A 27,153-nucleotide genomic window follows, 5' to 3' on the forward strand; every position below is an offset into this window, starting at 1 on the left:
ATATATCCATGATGATACCTGTGAACATTCCAGATCCCATCTTTTAAAGATATGATAAAATTATCAAGGATTTTCTGTGGGAAGGAAAAAGCCTCGGATCAAAATGAGTAAATTGATTTCCCCAAGGGACAACGGGGGCCTTGAATTACCGGATACAAGGATGTATAATTTCTCTTTTGAAATGGCCAAACTGGTTAAACATTGGCGTCTGACAGATTCTGAGTTGGACTGGATCAAAATAGAACAGAAACTGGCCTCACCATTTCATCCCATTATTATTCTCTCACTAATTGGGACTCATATCATCTGTTGGTGTTGGTCCACTGTGTTATATTAAATCCAAAGTCAATGCAGCCATCTACTAAGAGATTTTATAGCACTTCATGCATCCATCTGCTGACAAGCTTTATGGAGATGCTGAGTTCCTTTGCCAGCAGGATTTGGCCCCTGCCCACAGTGCCAAAACTACTTGGAACTGGTTTGCTGACCGTGGTATTACTGTGCTTGACTAGCTGGCCAACTCACCTGACCTGAACCTTATAGAGAATCTATGGGGTATTGTCAAGAGGAAGATGAGAGATACCAGACCGCACAATACATGAAATGAGCTGAAGGCCGCTATCAAAGCAACCGGGGCTTCCATTACACCTCAGCAGTGTTTCCTTGATATTCAAATATTTTGAGATGCACCTGTTTAAGATACTCTCTCAAGTGTATGCAAGAAACAGGGCCATCACTAATTTGATAGCTATCTTGGAAAATAAGGCAAAATGGTAAAGACTAAAGGCCAACCAATGTCTTCAAAACGCTCTTGTCACAACAGCTTTCGGAAGGTATAAAAGCATTGCCACTGTGATTAGACAGCTTTATTAACGGTATCGCAACTGAATTATAGGGCGACTCCGTTTTTTACGCCATCAGAGGGAAATTATTCAGACTAGGCTAATCAGAATAGTATCTGCGGGGAAAGAGATGCGGTGACGACAAACGTGTCTGTCACTCACCGACCCTGAATGTTAATAGTGCTTAAGGAAGCTTACAGAATGATAATGAGGACCCGGAGTCTATGTGAAACACGACAGATTTACAAGAATTCACTCGATCCCAGAGTCACTACGAAGGTGGCTGTGGGTCTACAGGTCGACGGTCGTATGTAATCTTAATAAAATCGCACCCCTCTTTTAGAATTCCTAGGTTATTCATGTAAAATAAATATCGGGCTGAACTCTATCATATGTCCGGTCCAGTGTCAATCTGAGCTGATACAGGCACTGACAACTTCCATGCTGATGATGGAGCTCAAGAACACCAACGGAGTCTTGGAATAAACGTTAGAATTATTAGGGGAAAGGTTGAAGAAGCTAATTTGGGTCGTAATCAGGCGCAATAAATATAAATCAGGACACGTTGTGAAGGATTTCAGAACACATAAATTTGTGACCTTATGATGATTGAATTTTCATAATAAATAAACCAGGTTATAGATCTGTATTTGCAGCAGTGCTTATAACTGCACAGAGCCTGGCGACATCCAATAAACATCCAAATACAAGAACATCACACCATATATGCGTTTAGCTAACCTAACACATTTCCGAAATAATAAACTAATATTTCGTCGATGGCGCTCATGTCGGTTCCTCGCGGGAGGATGTTTCATACACACACCGAGCACCGCCTGTAATCAATCTCCCTTTTGCTTTAGCGCTCCAGAAATTGAGAGAACATCCACATAGGCTACGTGATTTTATACGTATTGGTATAGTCAAATATACTGACTAATATAGAGCCTTACCTCTTTCACCAAGGTGAGTAAATACCCAACGAGCTCAGGCGAATTGTCCGTGCGCTAGAAATGACCTCCAAAACAGACTGAAAGCTGAAGATTGTAAACCATTAACGCCATTTCCAAACTGGATTTAGCTCTGAAGCTCTTCATTTGGCGCACAGTAACATGAGCAGAAGCAGCTGTGACTACATGATTAGCCGCTAAAATGCGATGTTTAAGGAAATGTCGGACTGTTACTCACGAGAGGCGCGCGCAGCAAACCACTGAACAGCGACGGGGAAAATATAGCTGTGAATTTCCAGAGTTCATTACACAGTGCCGTAGAAAGGGGTGATGTAAAATCATAAATACACCCAATTTCATCAGATGTGGTGTACGAGATGTCACTATAGATAGAAAACTGCTTAAACGTGGTAAACCATGTTCATTTAAATGAAATGGAACGAAAATATTTAGCGTTATTCACATACCCTGGTTTACGTTCTTATATTGTTTAGTGAAGCTCTATCAGGTTATAACAGGATGTCAGTTAAAATCACACCATTTTAATGGCTCCAACTAGACATACAGCAGCATATTGGTCAAGCATAACTGGGTTGTTCCACTGGAATTTCCACAACTCTAAAATTTATTCAAAAACTTGTAAAGATTGTAAATGAACAGATGACAGAGTAGCAGTGAAATGCATTAAGTTGACAAATGAACAATACAGCAATATCTCATCCTAAGGACTGCATTTCAATTACAAACCTGCACTTTTTCTGTTCATTCATTTCAGGAACCTGTAATGTATGTCCTGGCAAGGTATCTTTATAATTAAGCTCAAAACAGAGATCCGTTATTCTGCGTGCATGGGTTTTAATGGGAATGAAAGAAAGTTGCATTTGCTTGATGATCATTAAACTACAGATTTACACTTGTACCAGAGCATTACTTTTTCAATGAGAAAATGTAGAAGTACAAAAAAAAAGCATGCATGAACGTTAACTTAAAGTCAAGTTAACCATTATACATCATTTAAACCAGAGTTCAAATGAAAATACACTGGTAAAACAGGGTAAAATTAGAGCTTCCTGTGGTCAAATGAAAGACTAGGCTTTCAGGCACTGCAATCTTTCAGAAATTACATAAAACATACATCTGCAATGGAAGTTAGACAGCAGAAATAAAATTAATCATAAGCTATAAACTGCAAAAAGGACAAAGGGCAAAATTACAAATTAAAGCAAAACTTTATAGCTAAACTCTCCTTTCAGACCCACACAACAGAAATTATATACACATTTATACACCGTTCCACTGTGGTTTCCTCCACAAAAGCCTATCAAAAAAGTCTGTCTAGAAAACAAATATGTACACGACCTTTCAAACAAAGAATTATTGTCTGTGCAGCGCACAGGTAAGGCATGATTCTCAAAGCCACTGGTGGTCCAGCTAATTAGAGCTGGAGGAGCTGCTCTGTCCTGTGTTGACCTGGATGAAATCATTTAGGCCATCAAAGCCCTGGCAGAAAAGAAACTCCATATACCAGCTCCAGTACCTTCCAACCTCAAGAGAAAATACACAAGTTACTCATTTATATTCATGCATGTGCACGCACACAAACACTACATTTCAGAACTCGGATGCATAAAATCTGATTGAAAATTAAAATAATTGAAACCTGAACCTAAGACTTTAATAAAATAGAAATGACAGTACCTTTATGTCAGCCAGGTCCACACACATCCTCTCTGGCCAGCACTACTCAAAAAAAAGTGTTTAAAGGGAGGAAAAAAAAAAGTTTTAAAAAATAATCATGAAACTACTCTCCTTAAAATCGCATTAGAATAGACTGGTTGGTGCATTTAATTTTTTACACCAAAGAAGGAACTCGTTAAATATTATAATAAAGTTTCTCTCGTTATAAACATACTATGGCCAAATGTTTATGGACACAACCATCACACCCATATGTGCTCTTTGAAGATCCCATTGTAGATTTAGTCCCCTCTGCTGTTATAAGCAGGGCCACTCTTGGGAGGCTTTCTCCAATAAATCTAGGAGTGTGGCTAAGGAGCATTGCTTATTCAGCCCCAGACCATTAATGAGGTCTGGCACTGATCTTGGAGTGCAGTTTGCATTCCAATTCTAATACAGGTTTTCAGTGGGGTTGAGATCAGGAGTCTGAACACTCAAGTTCTTTCACAACATCCTTGATAAATCATGTCTTCAGGGTGCTCGCTTTGTGCACAGGGACAATGTCATGCTCCAACAGATTTAGACCCTCTTGGTTCCAATGAAAGGAAATTGCAATGATATAGCAAAGAAATTCAACACAATTTTTGTGCCTACATCATTGAGGCAAAATTTCTGGAAGGCCATATACAGTAGTATATTTTATTAATATATTTAATTATTATTTTAGTATGTTTATACTTTGAGTATTACTGAATAGTTGACTCATTTGCCTCTCTGAAAGTTATGAAAAACCTAATTTAAAAATGAGATACAAAAAAATGAAAAACCTGAGATACATTTTGCTAATTTGTGAACATTGTCTATATTTCCTAGTTAACCTAGATTTTTATTATTATTATTATGATGATGATAATGATGGTGTTTTCAGGCAGAACTGCATAGTTGCTTTAAAATAAAAAAACAAATCTAAGCATCATTAGTAAAAAGGTAGTAAATGGTAATAAATTATGTACATTTCACATTTAAAAACGAATGTTTTCTTTTTACCACTTATTACTTAAATACTTTGTTACATAACTTTTGTTTACTTTCACTTAGAACATTTTCAGCTGTATACTTGCACTTTTAATTAGGTAAAATTATAGTAAATGATGTATAAACTCAATATTCTGTCCACCCATGGTTCTGCTTACCATCTTACCATCAGTCATGTTATTAAAATGTTTAGTTTTTTTTTGGTTCTGACTTAGGATGGTAGTTGTTTTATAGTGCAGGTAACAGGTATCAGGAAATAGTCACCAATGCAAATCAGTTATTTACACAATGAATTATATCCATTTTTATTTAAGCTGCATATAATGAATGCATTTTTAGCTTTTGTTTTCTTTCCAAATGTCACTATCATATGCTTACCTTTTGGTGAAACTCGATGGCATACTTGAAGAAGGCTGGATGGTGAACAAGATCGAAGCGGCTCCTGTACTTGGGTACCTTACTCTGGATAAGCAGGTGCTCGTCAATCTCATTGGTTGTGCCAGGCAAGAACGATTTGGAGTTCCACAGACAGTTCACCATGGCCACAAGTTGTTTATTGAAATCTTGGTATGTTGATCTGCTTATGTGAAATGATTGCTGCAATCCAAAGAGATGGCATTTTTTTCATATTTGTGCATAGTTTGAGGGGGTTTCTTGAGCTGACTGTACAAGAGGCACACAGATGTCAAAAGTTTGGCATATTTATTGTTAAGTTTCAGAAACTAAAACATTTTATAATTGAATATTAAAGATTATCTTGGTCACATTCTTGGTTGACCACGACCACAAATAAGAATGAAGAAGCATGTGTAGCATCTTTAGTTTTAAAATTTCAATGAAACTTACACTAATTTTAATTACCTCATTCTGCTGCTCCTGTTTTTTTGCCAACGTCAGATTTTTCCGGTATCTGAGGAAAAAAAATGTTGAAGTGTAACATGAGCCATTTGCAAGTCAATATTTTCCTACATCATTTCTCCTACAATTCTCTGTTGTGTGGGTGTGCACAAAATTGCTGCAATACATTATGTAGTGTATTGCATCCCAGCACTAAACTATATCCAGTTTTATACTATGGAGCTTGCTTGCTTTTTTTAATGGCATCAATGTTGATTTCAACTAAACGCAATTAATTGTTTCTTACAGAGATAATCACAGCTTACCTGTACATGATGTACCCCAATCGATCCACAGTGAGTGAGTCTGTGGCGAGGAGAGCTGGATAAAACACACCAGCTGGGGGCATGATAACTAAAGGCAAGTCGTACTTTACCAACATATCACACACCTAGAAATGAGATGATTGAAAAAAAAATTTTATCTCCAGGAAAAAAAAATACAAACAAAAACTGTACATTTGCATGTGGCAATAAAAAGCATTTGAAACAATTTGACATTACTCAGGGTTTGCATGTCAGTGGGAAACCCCCCCCACAATATCCAAGAAGTTAAAAACTAAACAAGACTGCATTACCGTCTCGTAGAAGTTGAGTGTCTGGTTTAGGAGCAGGGTGTGGCAGTTCTCTAGATGCAGTCCCTCAGTAGCCAGGCAGCCCACAAAGTTCACAAGCTCTGTGACTGTATCTATTAACCTAGACAAGGTCATAGTTCTGCAGGAAAAGCTTGATATTTTACTAGTCTTTTACAGTACAGCATGAAATAAAATACATACTTTCTCTCACACAAACATATCGCCTGCAGCGTGCAGCATACATATACTCAAAAAAGCAGACCCAAAGTTGGAATAAAATAAATTTTAAATAAAAGTAAAAATAAATAAATAAAAATAAAATAAGTACCCTATTAGAGCATTTAATTCGCTTTTAAACCAGTTCTTAATTCATCTTTAAGCAGTATATCTCAGTAATTTAATAACAACCATAGCAAGCAGTGGAAGCCTGTATACAGGCATATCTACCACCCAACACTATTACATCTGAATCCACAGAGTGCATAGCAAATTCAGACAAGGCTTGTTTACAATTAATATTGCCTGTCTTTTTCTTATGTTTCCGGTTTAACACAGCCAAAATCAAGAAAGCTTCTATGTCAAGACAACGTCCACAAATAAAATGAGTTACATTTTCAGGACAAATTTGAATGGATAACGTTTAAAGAAGACAGGGACCATGTACCATTGAATGTAACATTTCTGCAAAACAATGCCTATACTATAACTCATGTGAAGTATTCATTTTCTCCCCATGAGTCCAAGTTCTGCAACAAAATTACAGAATTACGGAATTATACTTGAATAATGATAATTAATTACTGAAGTGGTCCTGGTGCTGAATTTTCTAACTAATTCCAACTGAGGCAAAAGCATAACAGTGAGAGAGTACATATTTGCATAGGGTCAAACAAGAGACAAATGTAGCAATTTGATAGCATAATACCTGACAAATACTGGCTTAACTGCTGGATCGTATCAGACTGGATTTGATAGGTTTTCTTATCCCATGAGATTTTATAGACATGCCCTGAACATATATGGTTGAAATGACAATAAAAGCCACTTGACTTGAAATAAGCTGATACAACTATGAGGATGTCACTACCATATCAGAATTAGTCAAAAGTCACAGGTCTGAAATATTCCTTTAAAAAGTACAATAATTGAATTCATAAAAATTCATGTCAGAGATGCTCACACTGTGGTATTGGGGTTGACGCTGAGTTCTAGGCACTCCTCTAGAGGGTTCACAGAATGCCAGGTCAGCCATTTAAGCAGCATACTGTTCAGACACTCAATGACGCTGCACTTTGGGGAGAACATGAAAGAAGCAACAAACTGTTACAGCTGGTGAAGAATTAAATTCTTCATAGCACTACAAATATATTGCTATACATACAATATAATTTAAATAAATATTCTGCACTCTCCAGCGAGAGAATTTACACAACAATACTATTCTTTGCATATACACATAAATATGACCAAAACTTCTCTGTAAAAGAGGACAATGAAAGAGTAGAAAACCCCCCAGTCTTTTCCCAGTTTTCAACTGTTCATGGTCATTATTTTATTTGTTTAGAAATTGAAAGTTTAAAAAAAATATTGATAGTGAATATTGTTCTTATGGACTTTTTAAGAATCAAGTTCCATACGGTCTTTTTTATTCTATGAAAAAGTGTTATAAAAAAATTGAGCTGCAAATTACACTAAACTGTTGATCAATTGTGTTTTTTTCCATTTACTGTTAACAATACTGTTTTTTATTATTGCTAAAACAGTTAAAGTTCTCACATACTCCTCATATAGATTCTGCTGATTTAGCATTTGAATTACAGATGCAAGCTTATAGACTGGTGACTTGAATTGGACTCAACGGTGAAGACTCAAGGCTTGACATAAATTTGCATTTTATTATTTGTGAACATCTAAGCCCTGTGCATTAAAAGATATGGTTTGCCAAGGCTGAGAATTTTTGAAGAATCTTTTTTTTTCTGTAGAGAGCTGAAATTCAAAATAAATAGAAAGAAAGATCAGACACTCACCTTAAAGAACACATTAGAGGTGAAGTAGAGTTGAACCAGGGGCTCAAAGACAAACATTCTGAGATCTGTTGATATTGGAGAAAAATTATGCACCAACTGTCCACCTAATGGTTATAGCATACTAGACTTGCACTAAAATTTATTTCAAAATTAGGGAGTCAGCAAATAGTTTGCTTGAACCATTTCCCAGCTTTGTTCCAAGCAAAGCAGTGCAGTGAGAATGTCCAAGCAGAAGGAAATTGTCAATGAAATAAAGCTGGTATTTAAAAGGCAACCCTCTTAAATTCAGGTTTCTGAAACCACTACAGAGGGTGCGTTTTAAAGAGTAAATAATTTTTTATCATCTAGTTACAGAGTATGACCTGCAATGCTGTGCAACTCTGAGCAAGTTAGACTCACAATTACTGGTCATCATGGGGATGTGGCTGAGAAGATCCAAAATCTGGGGGCGCAGAAGTGAGCCATCCCATACACTCAGGAACTTGTAGAGAAAACTCTCTGTGCTGAAGAAACCCTCCTGAGAAAACAGAACGCAATACAAGTTTATATATAAGCCTTGGGAAGATTTTATTAATCATCAACATAGATGTAGTCCAACCTTACATGCCCTTACAGAAGCACAAGAAAAAGTGAGTGGAGTTTATGGCAATACATGGCCTAGAAGACAAAGGTTTATGTTTTTATTTAAAATCATCTTGACACAATTGACCTGAGAACAGCAAAACATGTAACATCAAAAAGGATTTATTAATTTAAAAAATTATATCTAGATTTCTGTAAAACTGCTGTGTCCATTGTTAAAAGTGCTATATGAATACAGCTGACTTGAATTCTCGACCACACCCAAGCCAAAAATAGCAGTGCTGCCATCCAATTGCTTTTATGCAAAAATTCAAAACAACAAAAAAAAAATATATACAACAAACCTGAAAGCCACTGGGCCACAACTAGCCTAATTGTGCCCTCTTCAATATAATCAACCAACAAAAGCTGATGGAAATCTGCTGTCATTATGACAAACATCTAGCAAAAATTATTACAAAATTTAGACAATTTAATTTTAATTTCAAAACATGCAGGAAAAACCAGGAATATCCATCCTGCAAAGACTCACCTGGAGAAACTTTTGTGAGGAGAGGATGGTACTCAAAAATGTAGATGCCTCAGAAAGACTTTCTAAGCCCCCATCTTCAGGACATAGCAGAAACTCTATTTCATAAACAATGACAAACAAAAACTTATTAACAGACTGAGTTTCAGAATAAGTCAGACAAAGAAAAGCAGAGCCAGTTAAAAGAAGTGGAACAATTAGCATTAAGCTCAATGCTAAAATTTTTACCCTCTTGAAGGGAGTGTCCTAGCCAGAAGTTAAGGCGCAAGAATGCAGACTCATCCTGTACACAGTCCAGGTAGTGCAGAGCTAAAGAGGATCCAAGCAAAGAGCCCATTTGGGCCGGCAACTGAAACAGAAGAAATGCTCTAGGCTCACAAAGAATAATTTCAGATGTTTCCACTAGTCATGTGGCAGTAGTTATGAATTATTCTATGTGCCCAGCCCCCAAATAATGTTGACTGTTTTAAATGAAGTTTTGTCTTTCACATAACACTACACTACAGTTTTAAAGGTAATAATTTCTACAAATTAAACCAACAGCAAAACTTGGTTTCCACTGCAGCAGACATATCTAAAATATACCATAAGGAATAGCAAACAGTGATCTAATTTTTAGTTCTCTTCAGAACCACAACAATTAGTGTACACTGTTATTCAAGTATTATCCCCATCTCAACATGGGGACTACAGCAACAGACACAGATTATGAACCATGATATGACTTTCCAAAATTAGAGGAGAATCCAGTGATCATCTACTGTTACTACACAGTGGTTATACATATATGATGGAGCTTTTACTGCAACAATTCACAGAGCTTTAGTTTCATTCAAAACACTATTTCACAAATAACAGCAATGCAAGAGTATCACAGTCCAATGATGTTAGAGCTCCACCATGTGAGAAAAATACAAAACTTTTGTTTCAATAAATCTGAGGGTATGCTTCCATTTAGCTAGACTTCTATCTGCATGGCTGAGTCACTCATATTTCTTTACTCAAAAAAAAAATTAACCTTCCACAACCTCTATGCAGAATTTCAATTCAATTTATTTGTATAGCAAATTTAACAATTCAATTTTACAGAAGTATAACATTGAAATTTTTTTTTATTAAGTTACTATTTCATCCCTGGCTTATCCCTAATGAGCAAGCCTGAGGTGACTGTGGCAAGGAAAAACTCCCAGAGATGATATGATGAAAAAATCTTGAGAGAAACCAGGCTCAGAAGGGAACCCATCCTCATTTGGGTGAATGTTTCATTTCTTTTAATGTTTAATGTCTAAATCTTAGTAACCTCCTTTTCAATAAGATGACAAAACAGTGATGAACCAAAATGAACAAGTGGGTTAAATCGAAAATGAAGTGCCAGATTTTCTGACCCCAATTTCTTTTTCATACAATTTTACCCAAGAATTACACTATAGATAATAGCAAACTATTTATAACTTAAAGGCTATATTCCTGTTGTTCTTGTTTAAAGCACATCAGCAGCTTTTTTCATATAAGTACTAAAAGTGTAACACCAGCCATTGATCATTAGTCCACTAAATCAATCTCCATTTATTTTATAAATTTTATTTAAATTCAATAACACAAGTGCCTGGTATAACATTTCACATGTAAAGTGATATTTGCCAAACTGATCTTATGTAAGGGATAGGCCACATGCAAATATGGTCATGGCAAGTTTGCAGTGTTACCTCTATATTGTGAATGTTTTGTAGCAGCTGAGTGAAAGATCGCAGTTCCTGTAAACGGTAGACTTTCCTCTCAGAACTAGTATCAAATGCTGAGCTCAGGCCAGGAACCTCCAGATGATGTAGTTTCTGTAATTAATCATTAAGAAAGATCACAATATAGATATAAATTCAAAAACAATGGCTTAAAGGTTTTTCCATGAAGTTCAACAGTGTTTTCTTTTTTAACCTCAATTTAATTCAGTTTCCAGAGTAATCACTTCACTACCACCCATGGTTTTCTCACTTGACACAAGGCAATAAGTCAAGAAGTCAAAAAGTATATTGTGCTAGCATTGACATCACATGTTCACTGCAAGAGCTACAACAGTCAAGATTTGGACTGATGTGGTAAACTTAATCATCAAAATGTGCACTTCTAGTAGACCATGTAAAAGCTCACAGATTTTTTTTTGCACAAACCCTGCACTTCCCTTTTTACATTGTATGGTTAAAAAAAAAGTGACCTCTGTTGACATGTACCACTTTACAAACACATGCTGTAAAATTTTTAATCACGAGATAGGCAATTACATTAAATTTCTATGAATATGAATAATATTAATAAACCACAATCATTTAAGCTCCCCTTGTTGTTAACTCTCTGATTAACAATGTTTGACCGTTTGCTCATAGGATATTTTTTGTTTTTAACATGATTCTGTGTAAAAGTCTAGACAATGCTGTGTCAAACTAACTCATCTGGAAGCGACACCTACAATCAAAGTCAAACAGAACACACTTTATTGCCCCTTTCTTATGTTTATATTACTTAAAGACTCCTACCTGATAAGAATGATTTTATTCATTAATAACTATATAAATGAGGAGGTGAACAGGATTTCCTTTTAAAGTGGACAGTGTTTTAGGACCTGCATGTTTCAATAAACTTCCACTCAGTTACTAAAAACAGAATGCATTCCAAGGGTGGGTAAATCACTAGCTTGGGCATCTGGAACAAGCAGATAATGCATCCAGGCTATTAGGATCAGGTAGTCTCTTCAGAAGGCTGTGATCTGCAGATCTTTCGTTCAGTCTAACCACCAGTGTAAAGTGGAAAAGCAAGCTCCTTGCTTTAAGCACATCTTACCCTTTTTCTGGAAGTGGATTTGCCTTTTAGCTCCACACTAAGACTAAGATCAGCAGTTACTTCAGTCCTGGCCTTCTTCTGGACAGCACTCAGAGCTGCTTTCCAGGTGGAATTGTAGTTCTTGAAGCCAGTCTGAAAATCATGCAGAAAGGCAAGCTGGTGTATCAGATGTGAATACTCTCACATTAATAAGGGTTATACAGTATTCCCTTGTTTATCACAGGGGTTACGTTCCAAAACCAGCTGCGATAAACGAAAATCACAATTCACTATAAGGTTTGCGGATACCGCAATATAGCGGGAAAATCCGCAAAAAAAGGTTACGTTCCAAATAAAAATCTGCGATATACTGGGACCGTGATATATGAACCACGATATAGTGGGGGATTACTGTATTGCCACTTTTTAAAATGGACACACTCACCCTCATTTGTGATGGCACAGAAAGAGTTACCAGCTCTGGCCAAAAGACTTTATACAGAGCAAGCAGCTGCATGAGGAAGGGTTGTCTGCCCTATTGGAAGACAGAGCACAAAAAGAGTAGAACTCTCAAAAAAACAAATTGTGTACAAATAATCCAGTTATATTTCCAAAGCAGTCTGAATTCAATTCAGCAACGTTTTAAAAATAAATATATTGCAATTTGCTGAATAGTATCTCAGCAATGGTGCATGTAATGCCATTACCATTTTGGCCTGAATATCCACCAGTTTTCTCACTCTGTATGGCTGCACTGTAGAAAACAGCAATATAGGACAATGTTTCTAATACAATAGGGTTTATAGAAGCAAACTGATTTAATTATTTCATTAATTAAAAATAATTACCATGCTCCTTCATTGTTAAAAGGTACAACAAATGGCAAATGAAAGGACACTGAAACAAACAAAAAATACTCATTAGCTTGCTGAATATGCATAAACAAAAGCATAATAGCTCGGCAAAATAGGAATTTTAATTATATGGGAAAAATACAATAATTGAACATACCAGATTTTCTTCAGTCACAAAGCTGAAAATAAAGCCATAGATTGACCTCAGCTGGTCTTTGCAGACAATAAGGTCGAAAACAGTAAGAACCCAGCGGAGAAAAAGGACCTTTTAAAAGAAAGTAGAAACCCAAGTATGTTCTCCATGTAGTGATTAATATGTACACATGACTGAACCAAAGGGTACATGAATAGATTACCTGAGCATTAACAGTCATTTTCCCCACGCACAGCCATGACACACCTCTTATGATGGCTTCCTGAGGTACTATTGAAGATGGTATTAAAAATTTCAAAATCCGCAAACACGTCACACCACCTGTGTAGTGATAACAGTTTAGATAACAGTAAAAACCAATGCTTTATAATGATCTAAAAATTAGATGTTGGAAGTTTGCTTATTTGTTTGCACAAGTTTAGCACTCAGATACAATTACAAATGGACGAATGTGTGTACCTGCACGGAGGCTTAGTGCCAAATCCAGAAGCAATGAGATAGCATCTGGTGGAAGACCATGACGAAGAGCAACAGTCTCCACCACAACCAAGTTCCTTTCGAGTTCATCATTGCCTCTTACAACTGTGCCTTCCTGCACTGTGAAAAATGAATACAAACTCACAATTAACATGTGAACATTTTTTTAAAGACATATCCTACTTGGCTGGACTTGCCAATGCCCACAAGCTGGCTATATGTAGAGGTTTAGGTTTGCACCCAACACACCTCATTCAACTTGCCATAGGAGTGGGCAAAGAGGCAAAAACTTTTTACAATGGACATAAAAAGTCTACACACCCCTGTAAAAACAGCTTTTCTTTGGGAATTACAATTTTCTGTCATTGAGGGATAAAATAAATAAAAATAAAGTGGAAAAACAATCAAACATTTTAGGGAAAAACAGGAACAAATTAAAAAAAAAAAAAAAAACAATAACTCGGTTGCATGAGTGTGCACATCCTTTTATAATTGGGGGTGTGGCTGTGTTCAGAATAGAGCTGGGCGATTAATCGTTATTATCGATTAATTCGAATTTATGGTTTATGTCGATGTTGAAAAAATGAAAATCGATTTTCCGATTTCACTTTGGTTTGGCAGAGCGAGCTTCCGTAGTTCTGCGACGCAAAGAGCTTGTTTCTAAGAGAGGCGCGGTTTCTTCAGTCGGATTGAAGAACGCGCTGAAAGACGGGGGGGAGCCGAAAGTCTGCCACCGTTTTCATATGAAATTTAAAGGGGACTGAAGCGATCACGAACTTGTGTAGAGTTTGTGGAGAATCGCTGAATTCTTAGGGTGGCTGAATAGAAATGTTAAAAATGGCCTAGTGACGAAAATGGCGGCAGACTTCGGCTCTTCCTCGTCACTTGTTAGTGAAAGTAATTTTGCACTTTGAGTCCAAATTAGCAGTTCATATGTTTGGTTATATTGTTTTTGCTCAAATTTAAAAAATCTGTTCTACAGTATCTAGTGTTTTATTAATTTTTTTTTTTAAAGAAAATAATCGTTTTAAAATCAAAAATCGAATTTTGTTTTTAAAAAATCGTAGATTCAATTTTTTGGCCATATCGCCCAGCTCTAGTTCAGAATGAACCAATCACATTCAATCTCATGTTTAAAAGTAATTACAGTGAGGGAAAAAATTATTTGATCCCCTGCTGATTTTGTATGTTTGCCCACTGACAAAGAAATGATCAGTCTGTAATTTTAATGGTAGGTGTATTTGAACAGTGAGAGGCAGAATAACAACAAAAAAATCCAGAAAAACGCATTTCAGAAACGTTCTACGTTGATTTGCATTTTAATGAGTGAAAAGTATTTGATCCCGTATCAATCAGAAAGATTTCTGGCTCCCAGGTGTCTTTTATACAGGTAACAAGCTGAGATTACAGTAGGAGCACTCTCGGGGAGTGCTCTTAATCTCAGCTGGTTAACTGTATGAAAGACACCTGTCCACAGAAGGAAGCAATCAATCAGATTCCAAACTCTCCTTCATGGCCAAGACCAAAGAGCTGTCCATGGATGTCAGGGACAAGACTGTAGACCTACACAAGGCTGGAATGAGCTACAAGACCATCGCCAAGCAGCTTGGTGAGAAGGTGACAACAGTTGGTGTGATTATTCCCAAATGGAAGAAACACAAAAGGACTGTCAATCTTCCTCGGTCTGGGGCTCCATGCAAGATCTCACCTCATGGAGTTTCAATGATCATGAGAACGGTGAGGAATCAGCCCAGAATTACACTGGAGGATTTTGTCAATGATCTCAAGGCAGCTGGGACCATAGTCACCAAGAAAACAATTGGTAACACACTACGCTGCGAAAGACTGAAATCCAGTAGCGCCCGCAAGGTCCCCCTGCTAAAGAAAGCACATGTACAGGCTCATCTGAAGTTTGCCAGTGAACATCTGAATGATTCAGAGGTCATGTGGTCAAATGAGACCAAAATCCAGCTCTTTGGCATCAACTCAACTCGCCGTTTGGAGGAGGAGGAGGAATGCTGCCTATGACCATAGGAAGAAGACCATCCCCACAGTCAAACATGGAGGTGGAAACATTATGCTTTGGGGGTGTTTTTCTGCTAAGGGGACAGGACAACCACACCGCATCAAAGGGACGATGGACGGAGCCATGTACCGTCAAATCTTGAGTGAGAACCTCCTTCCCTCAGCTAGGGCATTGAAAATGGGTAGTGGATGCAAAGAGGAGTGGGCCCAAATTCCTTGAGATGTGAGATGTATGCAAACCTGGTGGCCAACTATAAGAAATGTCTGACGTCTGTGATTGCCAACAAGGGTTTGCCACCAAGTACTAAGTCATGTTTTGCAAAGGGGTCAAATACTTATTTCACTCAATAAAATGCAAATCAATGTATAACTCTTTTGTTTTTCTAGATTTTTTTGTTGTTATTCTGTCTCTCACTGTTCAGATAAACCTACCATTAAAATTACAGACTGATCATTTCTTTGTCAGTGGGCAAACGTACAAAATCAGCAGGGGATCAAATAATTTTTTCCCCTCACTGTATCATACAGTTGTCAATGAAATTATACTAATTAACCGCAAGTAAAGATCAGTAGAATTTGAAGATTTTCTTCATATCTTCTTGGTTTGATTCAGCTGCGAAGAGATTACAAAGCATGCATGGTATATCACTTCTTGTCTTGTTTTTTCAAGGTGGAGGGAATTATAAAAAGCTGCAATTTCCTGTCAGTTATAGTGCAAAACCATTAGGTGCCTGTAATTAAGATGGAGCTAAAAAGGAATTTCACCTTGCAGCATGACAATGACTCAAAGCTTTCATGTTTCATCCAAATCAAAGAAATGGTTTAACCAAATTGATATTTTTTTTTTTGAATGAATGAATGAGCCAGAGCCCAGACCAGAAATGCAACACAAAATCTGTGGGATGACATGAAGCTGACTGTGCACAGGACAGGCCATGCACTGATCAATTTCATGGATCTAGAATGTTTTTGCAAAAATCAGTGGTATAAATAAGTGAAGATATGCCACACTGACTCTTACCCAAAAACACTGAGTGGTTTAATAAAATCAAAAAATGCTTCCACAACGAATTGGTGCACACTTATTTAGGTGATTAGGGTTTTTTTCCCCCCCTATTCCCACTATAAGAAAAATCCTGATTTTCATTCTTTTTTTGTGTTGTTTATATGGAATTTTTTGTTTTATATCACAAAATTATAATAGGGGTGTGTGGATCTTTTATATCTAGTGTACTATACTTGAGGACATTACCATGCTATACTGTGGAGTGGGTTTCCAAATATGTATTAGGCATGGTTATAGAATAAAATGCTCTGATAAACTGATAAACTAAATTTTAACTAGATTTAAGTAGGATTAGGAAATAAGCTGAATTCTAATTAAAATTAATGTTAGTCCTGAGGAAATAAGGAAGAACCACAGGTTATCTTCATTTTACCACTGCTTTTTCCTTTTTTGCAAATGATTAATTGGACTACATAAACAAAAAACAAATGGGATCCACCAGCTAGACAAGTGGTAATGGGCAAGGGTAACTTTACATCTAAAAAAGCCTGCACAGTTCTGAAACAAGATTCTTTGTACAGATTAGTACCAGAATGATGGGAACATAAAGGAATGAGCCATGATCATGAACAGTTAATCCAGGCCTGGCAAAACATCTGGGATTGCATCACCAGCATAAGGTGATGTCGGTGGGGTCTCGAAGTTCCAAACTATGCATCAGTGACTGTAATTCATAAACAGTTAGTGCAATATTTTTGTTAAACTCCTTGAATTAAAGCTGAAAGTCTAAACTTTAATCACATATTGACTGCTTCATTGCAAATCCATTATGTTGTGCACGCTGTAAAGGTAAATATACAAAAACTTTTCGCTTCACTGTCCAAATACTTAAGGACCTTTTCATCTGGTCCTGGTATTTTCAAAAACCGGTTCCTATAGTAGAACAGTATCAGATGATTTAAGTGGTCATTTGCAAGTTGTAATAGCATCAGTTCCCACCTTGGTTGATTTGATGGATGCTTTCAAGTGTGCATTTTGTTTGTTCTGTCAGTTGCAGCACAGCTCATAATAAGCTACAGTTACAGAAATATGACTGTGTCTTCTGGTAGTGTTCTTTAGTGAAAAGATTCTTAGTGTTGCAACAACAGAAGACACTAGCAAGTAGGTTCATCAAGTACTCTGTCTATGTATTAACTGATCTAAAACCAATACTGCTGTGCACAAATTTAAAAGTAGAGTGTGAGTAATTTCAAGAATTCTCATGGGATCAATAAAGTCTGTCTGTCTGTCTGTCTATCTATAGTTGATTTGACATCACTCCAAACTGGGAAGAAACCGGTAGATGGTCTATCCCATGCGGACAAGTTGAAATTGCATGTTGAGGGGATGTTATCTGTAGCTTTTACTGCTGCTAGGCAGAGACTTTTTAGATGCAACTTCACCTTGAACAAAGCAACAGGCATAAGGAGTGATGTATATTTTCCTAAGCATAGCTCATGTACAGGAAATAATTTGTTTACTTATGATGCTACGAAATGTAACGACAACAACTGGCGGCTAGATGTAGGTATGCCCAGTGACACGACAAAGTTGAGAAAAGTTAACTTCAGGCAAATATGGAGCAACTTAGTAAATGTCTCTTTTTTGCGGCAACAAAACTGATTTGTTATAAAGTGGAATGCACCACCCACTGATCAACTTTATTACAATGGCAAGCAGTAGTCCTAATTGCAAGTTCATAGTACAGCAACTGGTGACTTGCATTTGAATAAATTTGATGAATGTGTGAACGTAGCTTGACGTGGTGCGCAGATACGTTGATTTAATGTCCCTCTGTCAAATGGAGAAGAGTTGAGCAAAATACCCCTTAATGACAAGTTGGAAATTAAATTTGAGTGTTCGTTTTCTTTGTCTTTTCCTGATTGGAGGCTGAGAATTACAAGTTGCACAATTGAATCAGATGCAGCAAAAATCATAGCCATTATACACTACCATACATCACTCAATGTAAATAAACAGCAACAGACCCCTGCTGAGCATATATTATTTACACAGAGCATCCTCAGCAGAGTAATGACAATGGTATGGACTTCCTGTAACAGCAGCTTTGCTTTGGGATTTTAAACACTTTTTTTTATACTCACCACTTTACAAGTTGGCACAAATCTCTGGTTTACAGTCTAGTTTATCGTTTTCCATGCAAAATGTTTCCTAGTCATCCTCTATCACTAATCAATATTTGTTTTGTGACCACGGGATAAATTTTGGTTGAACTGTTGTTAGTCTTAAACCAGAACTCATGCTCATGTTTCTGAAAATATCAGCATTGACACACACCAATTTGTGTGAGACAGAAGGGGACAGAAAATAAAGCATAAACCTACTGTATATATATTTGGTACATCAAGTCAACTATTTATTTAAATGTAATTTTATATAAGTCAACTCTCTCGAAAATAAAAAGAGTGCTAAAATGAATACTAGCTTTGGGTAACGAATTAGCTAGCTCATTCAGCAAGCAAAGCAAACGTACATTAACATATAATCATTAACTCGACAATAAAGCTATCCCGGCTGGGCTAAGTATCTAGTTGATAATACAGCCACATGGTTATTGGAATAATTCATTTGTTCTAACTTCAGCTTAGAGACGTTAGAAAGCAAGTTTAACGTCAGCTCCAGTTAGCTACACAGCGTTTACTCACCGTTTGAAAGATAATTCAACGCAATCTGAAACGAGTTGATCTCGCCCTTCTTTCTAACATTTTCCGCCACACGTAAACTCCTATTGCTCAAACCAGAAATGGAAGACTCTAATAATTCTCTAGATGGATCCGGAGCCAAACCTGTAGAGTTAGATAAATGCGCCATTGTGTGAGCTACATAATTCTATTTTTCCGGATACTATTTTGAGCTCGGATTCAAACAAAACTCGAAATATCCGCGCGACCGTTTAGACATGCGCATTGGGAAACTTCCGGTTTAGTTCATTTATGCCACCCAGTGGTAAAATGGCCGTATCACCGTGACCTGTTTATACTGTTCACATGAAAAGACACATGCTCCCGAAGTTCTATGATGCACGAATAAACAAATCCTATCAGTATCTCGTTATAACAAGAAAATTATCACGTTATTACGAAAAAACATCTGATATATACATTTAATATAAGTATAATATACTATCAAATAAGTGAATATTAGGAATTTTATTATAGGTTTTTTAAATTAGGACCCATGAAATTTGGCCCTTGTCAAAGTCAAAGTCATACAGGGAATGGTAAATGAAACTGAAAATCCAATAATTTATTACTATTGTGTAAGACCTTCTTGCAAACAATCCAGCCTCAATCCGTTTTGGGATTGACAGATGACGAAAGGGATTTTGAGCTATTCCTCTTGCAGAACAGCGGCCAAGTCATGATGCTGGTGGAGGAAAATGTTTTGTTTCCTGACTCGCCCCTCCAAAACACGGTAAAGTGCTCAGTAATATTCAGATCTGGTGATCCAAATAGTGGGTTTAGGGAGTGCTGATCCACCTCCGTGCTTCACTCTGGGCACATAAAATACCTGGTGTCAAGCTTCTTTGGGGCTCCTACACACCATAACTCTCAGGGACGTGGGGAAGAAAGTAAAGGTAAATTCATCAGGGAACATTACATGTTTAACATGTTTAAAAAGGTTATCCCAACCATGAATATTGATCCTGTGGAGCCCCTGACAAACAAGTTACAAAAACTGGTGTCGAGATGTGCATTTAATTTTTCAGTGAGTTGAGCAGCTGTGGTTTTACAGTATGTATTTTTTTATATTGTCCAGATTAGTACCCAGCAGTGGTGGGCCATCAGGGCCAGCAAGGCCTTCTCTGCTGGCCTAAATAGCAGTGATCTGAATCACTGACTTGCATTTTAATATATTTAATATATTTTTCCATGAATGTGTATTAAATTATTCCCAATAGTCTAGTCTCTACATTTCATAGCTTTTCTCTTGATTGCGCTGCTTCTAGTAGTGTATATTTATAAGAATATTTATCCAATCATATTTCAGCCAGTGGCTGACATCATGTGTTGCCAGAATGAAAGAGATCTGCCTTAAGGCCTTCAAAATCAATAGTGCAGGCGCCCTTAGCTTAAAATAAGTGGCAATGAAATTGTTACATTAACCAATCAGATTTCGAGTGGGCGTCACTGGGGCCGTCTAGCAGGCATACAATTACATCAGCAATTTCCCGTCCTTCGATTGGATAATTGGAGTAGTCAGAGGCAGCAAACCACACATATACATTGTTTCTATATGCGCTGCGTCTCCTTTCGGATGCTGTGTCCTCCGGAGATTGCAGTTTGCTGCACGCGTCATCAAGAATGACTTTTCTGAGAAAAGTAACCGTAATAAAATTGACTACTCCGTGTGAAGTGTGAAATACTGTAGCCTGATTTCTTTTTTACTTTGCTATTTAAGGGTTGATTAGTATCTATTGCCGTGGCGTCCAGGGGCGATTCTAGAATTTTCATTTAAGGGGGACTCAGCCCCCGATGAGGGTATAAAAGTAAAAAAATAAAATAAATAAAATAAACGTTTGACTAACAGGGTAGGGTGGTACTTATTGCAGCATTCCAATGTATTGCATAGATGTGTATAAAATTTGAGTACTGAACAAGCCAAATACGAGTCTTCCTGATCACACACACACACACAGACACACTTGTCCTCTGATCCTTGCTCTGCGACGCCGCGGTCTGCGGATTGAAGAACGTGCTGAAAGACGGGGAGGAGCTGAAGTCTGCCGCCGTTTTCATATGAAATTTAAAGGGGACCGAGGCGATAACCAATTTGTGTACAGTTTATGGAGAATCGCAGAATTTTAGGAGGAGTAAGTAGAAATGTTAAAATGTTAACCATGGTGGCATCATAATGATGGTATAGAGGTGGATTAATTCAGGAAGGACACCAGTGAAGGCCTGGTTGAAATGCTACCATTCTCTATCATATGCCTGCTTGATAATCCCCCTACCCATCAGATTGTATCTTTCTTTTAAAAAATTCTTTTACTAATGTTCATCCTTCCCCTCATACTTACCACAGTATTTACCTTGGTCAATACACTATCCTGCCACACCATATTGTATGCCTGAATATTAAAGAATATTCAGAAAAAAAGAATATTGCTACAACTGATTCTGTACAACTTGGAGCTTTTCTTATTATTGATTCAAGATTCAGTACAGGGTTCATCAACTCTCCCTTTCCTAAATCCATGCAGATACTGTGACACAAACCCTCTACTCTAGATAGTATGTTAATGTCACTGTTGTTAAGGCTACGGGCCTGTAGCTATTCAGATTACTTGCTTCTTTCCCTTGTTTCCTGATGTGGTATTGCACAGCCTCCTTCCAAAATTCAGGTATTTTTCCCCTTTACACATATTTTATTATTCAACCTTAAATATATAACAAAGTGATTCATTATCTAGTTCCTTCAACATGGCATAACTAATCTCCTACTTTATGGATGAAGTTGGCCTTACACAACCCTTATAACCAAGGCGTTAAATGCATCATCTGTATCCTCCCTTTTCACATTCACTTGCCTGTATGCATTGTTTGTGCTTCTTCCTATGGTAGGTTTTCTGAGCTGTGGAATTGTTCTTGCTAGTAATGCTACATTTTCTTTATTAGTAACTCCAGTCGTCTCTCCACTTACATATTAGAAGCTAACAGGGTTTTATTTTTTATGATTTAGTAGTCTCTCTAATTCTCTCATTTCTATATTGTTTCAGGCACTGCTTAATGCTGTTTTCAGTAAAGCAGTCACTTTATATGTATGAAAATCTTTACAGACAAGATTCTAAAAATATTATTCTGATTTTTTTTTAAATTTCTTCACAGTTGTCCTCAAAACACCATTTGAGCCCACATCCATACAAAAACCTACAATTTAAAAATATAATAAAAATTATTGGCTATGCAGTTATATAGGCAGAGTGCATATTTATTAAATTCACTGATGACCGTTATTATGGCACACTATAATATATTCTTTCATACCCCTTTCAACAAGTCAGGTGCAAATGCATTGCTTTGTGGACCATGGCTTCAGCATATGAAACCAAGATATGAAAAATCATTGATGACATTTCATTGATGACAGCTTTGTGATAGTTACTACTGAACATGAGATGTAATGTGATTGGTTCATTTTGAACACAGCCTGAACACTTATGCAACCAGGTTATTGTAACTTTTTACATAAAAAAAATAAAACCTGCCAGTATAACAGGGGTATGTAAACTTTTTATATCCATTGTAAGTAGTATCTCTTTATAACAAACAGGAAGAAAGCTATTGAAGAAAAACATTTGACCTAGTTGTGACAATTAAACCTGTGTAGATCGATTCTAAAATCAAATCAGTTTATCTGTAGGTTAGTTCACATAAACTCTACAAATATTCTCATTCTCAAAATTTTGCCCATACTTGAGACATGTTGCTAAGGAATATTTTGGAGAAATGCACAGAAACACATCACCTCTTAGTGACAGATGCAGACTTAAAAAATAGTGAAGGCAATACTTTCTGAATGCATTTTATCTCCTGAAATTTTAAGCCCTTCTTGCACATTTTAAAATTGAGATAAAATTTTATATAATTATATATATATATATATATATATATATACACACATATACATATACATTATATATATATATATATATATATACACACACATACATACAGATATGGTAGGTTGATGATACCTTTATTGAACTTTTACAAGTGACAGTTACCAAATCAAATATGTTAAAACGAAAAAGCATATAAAAAAAAAAAAAATAAATAAAAAAAAAATCAACCATTAAAAATAATGCACATACTAACACAAAACAGCAAATCTTTCACACACAAACCAGATACATTTTCAACATTTTGTGGCACGTCTGCAAGATGGCATCCAATGGAGTATCATGCTCAGAAATAGTCTAATCTTATCATGAGAAAACATCGTCTTAAATTTTTTGCATTGCATTATTCTTTGAATGTTTTGCAGGATGATTTTTTCTTCATGTTATCTAATGAACAGCACTTTTTATAATTGATATTTTGGAATTAAGAAATCACTGTGTGTCTGTACTAGGGTGTCAAACAGAAATAGTCACTATGGGAGTAATAATGATAATAATTGGACCTTATAGCTGATGGTGGTGTAATAATAATATTAGCTTTACATAGTATTACATAAATTCAAGTTTTAAAAGACAGCAGGGGCTAATAAGGGTGTTCATACTCTGACTCTTCACTCTCAGGGTCAGTATTTAGAAATTAAGGTTTTTAAATTGAAGTTTAAAAGAACTGTATGGTTGGATAGCTTGTATGGGCATAAAGAACATAAATCACTTTTTGTAGTGACCATCTTTTACTTGCCATAGCATATATGATATTCAGGAAATGTCCACATTGTTTTGCATTTCCTACAGTCAAAACGGAGAAGCTAAGACACTTTGATTTTGTTCTTTTCCTGAGCATTGACCTGTTCTTCTCGTCGTTCCTCTCTCTCAGGTCGGTCATCACTCTGGCGTGCAATCAGTAGGCGGCAGGTAAGTAGGATCCCAAACACCAGTGCATGAGCATATCGCTTCAGTGGATCACCAACTAACTGGTGAAAGAAGAGCACAGCTAGCATGACCAGCAGCAGCAGGAAGTTTGCAACATCCTTCGGTTTTCCAGGCACAAGTGTCAGGACCACACCACATGCCACTTCCACAGTGCCGATGATTTTGCGCAGAAGCACTGAGGTGATGCCCAGCTTCTTCAAACCTGGCAGAGCCTTTGCGTAACTCTTATATGCCCTTTTCTGAAAAGTGAACAGAAACTGAATTTAACATTAGGAGCAGAAAAGCAGCATGAACATGACATTGGTTCTTGAGCTGGTAGCTGCTGAAATGTAAGAGTAACAAAATATTGGTAATAGTTCTTTGACTAACATTTTGCTCTTGTGATTGGAAGGTTGCAAGCTGGAAATCCCACGACAGTGATAATCAGAAACTACAGAGAGAACCACAAAATCCTTAATCCTCAATTTAGCCATATGGTCCAGACTCGATTCCTCCTTTTCTAATAAAGTGAGGCCATACAAGACCAAATGAAAGAAAAGCCCGTTTTATCCAAAAAGCTACTGTTCAGTACACAATTGCATAATACGAGCTTACAATAACACGCAATTTAACACGCACCGCAAATAATCACCCTTTTCATTTTTAACAACGGACCATTTGCTACAGAATTATGTACACCTGTCTGTCTACACCTTGGTCAAAAACAACTGAGATCTTAATTCATCAAAAGCAGAGTCCTTTCAGCAACTGCAGGTGCACCATAGAATTTGCTCGAAGGCGCCGCCATTGCAAACGTTTCTACAGCACAGAGCGTGGATGAGGTCTGACTGTAGCTAAATAAAACAGAATAATATGAATAATGCTATTTCAGCAACGACCAATTATTGCATAACTGTGGCATTTCATACAGCATACGCACTGAAAATGTGCTGCAGGATGTATCCCCTGGCCTAACAAAGCACTATATCAAACAATAGCTTCGTCCCGAAACCGCACAGACCCGTGTGAGAGAAATGCATGAAGAGCACAGTGCAGTGTAATGCAGTTATGAAGGCAGCACTGTTGCGGCTGAATTCAGTATGGCTTATTAAGGTAAAATAGCTAGGCCTTTATTATACGTCAGGTTGTAAAGTTAAACTGGAGCTCATTCTATATGCAGTTCTCGGATTCCCCTTTCGCCGTTTTAGGACGTACGTCACACAGGTAACCAGTAAAATATAAATGAAAATCTGTATCTATCACCAAAGCATGATGTAATGTAATGATGACTTAGGAAAAAAACAGGACCACATAAAGACACAATTAGAGGTGCATGATTTGTGGTCTAGCTGCAGTATCAGAGACACACTCACCATTTCACTGTAGGCATCTTTGCTTAATCGCGGTGTAAGTTTAATTGTTCCCATGAAGACAAAAAACAGGCCTAGTGCAAAAGAAAGAGCGACGATAGTTATTGTTCTCGGCGAGGCCATATTCGGTCAAGACTACCAAAAGTCCAGCTTCGTCTAACATCCGTTGTGTCCGGTCTCCTTACTGTCCTCATGAAGATGCTGAGGGGGAGGGGCTATCTAAAGTCGAACATGGCGGCCAGCCATCTCTGCCTCACTGAATCCCGACTAGAGGGCGACAACGACTGTGGCAGGTCGACCAATAAAACTGCTCACACGAAATAGTGTGCATTGTAATTCTCAGTGGAGTACAGTCAAATGAAGTGCAGAATAGAAAGGAAATTAAAACGGGTTTAAAAAAAAAAAGATTTTTGTAACTTGGTAAATATGGTATCAATTTTGTGTGCTGTGTAAAGAACTAGTAATGTTAGGTATAGCAAAAGAAACGAGGGTTTAAGGAAATCGTCATAAAAATTGTCATAGCAGCCATTTAGATCATTTGATTGTAAATTATGTAATTATCATCCCAATGAATGGAAGAACGAGTACATCAGAGGGACAGCTCATGTTGGACGTTTGGGGGACAAAGTTAGGGAGGCCAGACTAAGATGTTTGGACATGTTCAGAGGAGGAAGAGTGAGTATATTGGTAGGAGAATGTTGGACATGGAGCTGCCAGGCAGGAGGCAAAGATGAAGGCCAAAGAGAAGGTATATGGATGTAATAAATGAGGATATGAAGCTAGTGGGTGCAAGTGTTGAGGATGCAATGTTGAAAATGCAGAAGATAGGGATAAGTGGAGAGAGATGATTCGCTGTGGCAACCCCTGAAGGGAAAAGCCGAAAGAAGAAGATAATCCCAATGAATAGAAGATTTAAAATCTGGTCTGTTAGAAATGCAGTCCTCTCTGAAAGTTTTGGAATGGAAATGTCAATTCTTTTGCTACGAACTGAAGGGATTTGTTTTAGAGATGAAAAGATAAATAGGAGATAATAGATCAAAATTTCAGCTTTAATTTCCTGATATTTCTAGAAGTGTTAACTTAGAACATAACACATTTTTTAAACCTATCCATTTCTCAAGTGATCAAAATCTTGGAACATGTGGGCCTGGTTTTTGCCTGTGAAGACTGCATTTGTTGTTTAAAAGGATAAACCAAAATGAACACCTGAGAGCTGTGTATGGGAGGAAGTCATGTCATTTTTAAGCTGAATACAACAATTTAGAATGTCCTGAAAAATGTCCTGAATGTTCTAACATGTCACAGGCTCCAGTGCCGCACAAACCTCAGGAAGGTCATCCAATGCAATATTATCACCAACATCCATCTGAATGAGGACATGTAGCTGAATAAGCCTAGGAAAGCCAATAGTAAAGGAGACTTTTGACGTTTGGGCTTCAGATGAAGTGAAGTGGGTCACTGATTGATGAGGATTCATTCACTTAGTCATAAAACTCAGCAAAACCTTTGCTTTAACCTTGTGCAAAAAACTAAATTTAGAACTACAGGAGGGGTGACCTTATTTATGATATTTTTTCCAAATCAAGTAATGGAAAAAAGTATGGAATCACTCAATGTTGAGGGAAAAATTAAAAAAAATTCAACACAGACTGTGGCCAAAGAAGTTAATTGCTCCCAGTCAGCTATGTGTAAAATCTGGTGCAAGTATAAACTTAATGGGAAGGTTATAAGGTTAAAGATACACGCCGAATA

At 37.1% G+C, this 27,153-nt stretch overlaps 3 protein-coding genes across 9 annotated transcripts in view; all 3 read right to left on the bottom strand.

The window, feature by feature from the left end:
- Nucleotides 1-2,018, bottom strand: part of drp2 (dystrophin related protein 2) — a 171,416-nt gene extending 169,398 nt beyond the window's left edge. For all 6 annotated transcript variants that reach the window (XM_058396900.1, XM_058396894.1, XM_058396899.1 and 3 more), the window contains exon 1: nucleotides 1,796-2,018. The gene's annotated coding sequence lies outside the window, so the exon portion shown is untranslated. The remainder of the gene's footprint in view (nucleotides 1-1,795) is intronic.
- Nucleotides 2,019-2,389: 371 nt separating this feature from the next.
- cenpi (centromere protein I) lies at nucleotides 2,390-19,408 on the bottom strand. Of its 2 annotated transcripts, XM_058397966.1 has the most exons (20): nucleotides 19,146-19,329; nucleotides 13,392-13,529; nucleotides 13,135-13,253; nucleotides 12,936-13,043; nucleotides 12,773-12,821; nucleotides 12,632-12,678; nucleotides 12,370-12,459; nucleotides 11,946-12,077; nucleotides 10,820-10,945; nucleotides 9,342-9,462; nucleotides 9,117-9,211; nucleotides 8,402-8,519; nucleotides 8,003-8,067; nucleotides 7,156-7,265; nucleotides 5,979-6,114; nucleotides 5,668-5,792; nucleotides 5,366-5,414; nucleotides 4,883-5,101; nucleotides 3,491-3,532; nucleotides 2,390-3,337 (listed from the first exon to the last, which is right to left on the bottom strand). In XM_058397966.1, exons 1-20 carry the CDS (start codon nucleotides 19,309-19,311, stop codon nucleotides 3,224-3,226), a joined length of 2,169 nt encoding a protein of 722 aa, XP_058253949.1. In that variant the 5' UTR covers nucleotides 19,312-19,329; the 3' UTR covers nucleotides 2,390-3,223. The 2 variants fall into 2 exon arrangements, with proteins under 2 accessions (XP_058253949.1, XP_058253948.1); XM_058397965.1 differs by lacking the exons at nucleotides 2,390-3,337; nucleotides 3,491-3,532 and having other exon boundaries at nucleotides 5,066-5,167; nucleotides 19,146-19,408.
- A 3,820-nt stretch (nucleotides 19,409-23,228) lies between these two features.
- Nucleotides 23,229-25,621, bottom strand: tmem35 (transmembrane protein 35). The gene is made up of 2 exons (XM_058396385.1): nucleotides 25,405-25,621; nucleotides 23,229-24,291 (listed from the first exon to the last, which is right to left on the bottom strand). The coding sequence occupies exons 1-2, from the start codon at nucleotides 25,522-25,524 to the stop codon at nucleotides 23,929-23,931; spliced, it is 483 nt and encodes a 160-aa protein (XP_058252368.1). The 5' UTR covers nucleotides 25,525-25,621; the 3' UTR covers nucleotides 23,229-23,928.
- Nucleotides 25,622-27,153: the final 1,532 nt, after the last annotated feature.

Source organism: Hemibagrus wyckioides, linkage group LG08 (genome assembly GCF_019097595.1).
Source record: "Hemibagrus wyckioides isolate EC202008001 linkage group LG08, SWU_Hwy_1.0, whole genome shotgun sequence".
Lineage (NCBI taxonomy): Eukaryota > Metazoa > Chordata > Actinopteri > Siluriformes > Bagridae > Hemibagrus > Hemibagrus wyckioides.

Coding starts and splice junctions, on each gene's coding strand:
- cenpi (XM_058397966.1), bottom strand. CDS start 19,311: ATGGCGCATTTATCTAACTCTACAGGTTTGGCTCCGGATCCATCTAGA. Junction 12,822..12,935: donor TTGTGACTGAAGAAAATCTG/GTATGTTCAATT, acceptor TGTTTGTTTCAG/TGTCCTTTCATTTGCCATTT. Junction 5,793..5,978: donor CACTCAACTTCTACGAGACG/GTAATGCAGTCT, acceptor TCTCATTTCTAG/GTGTGTGATATGTTGGTAAA.
- tmem35 (XM_058396385.1), bottom strand. CDS start 25,524: ATGGCCTCGCCGAGAACAATAACTATCGTCGCTCTTTCTTTTGCACTA. Junction 24,292..25,404: donor AAGATGCCTACAGTGAAATG/GTGAGTGTGTCT, acceptor TTCACTTTTCAG/AAAAGGGCATATAAGAGTTA.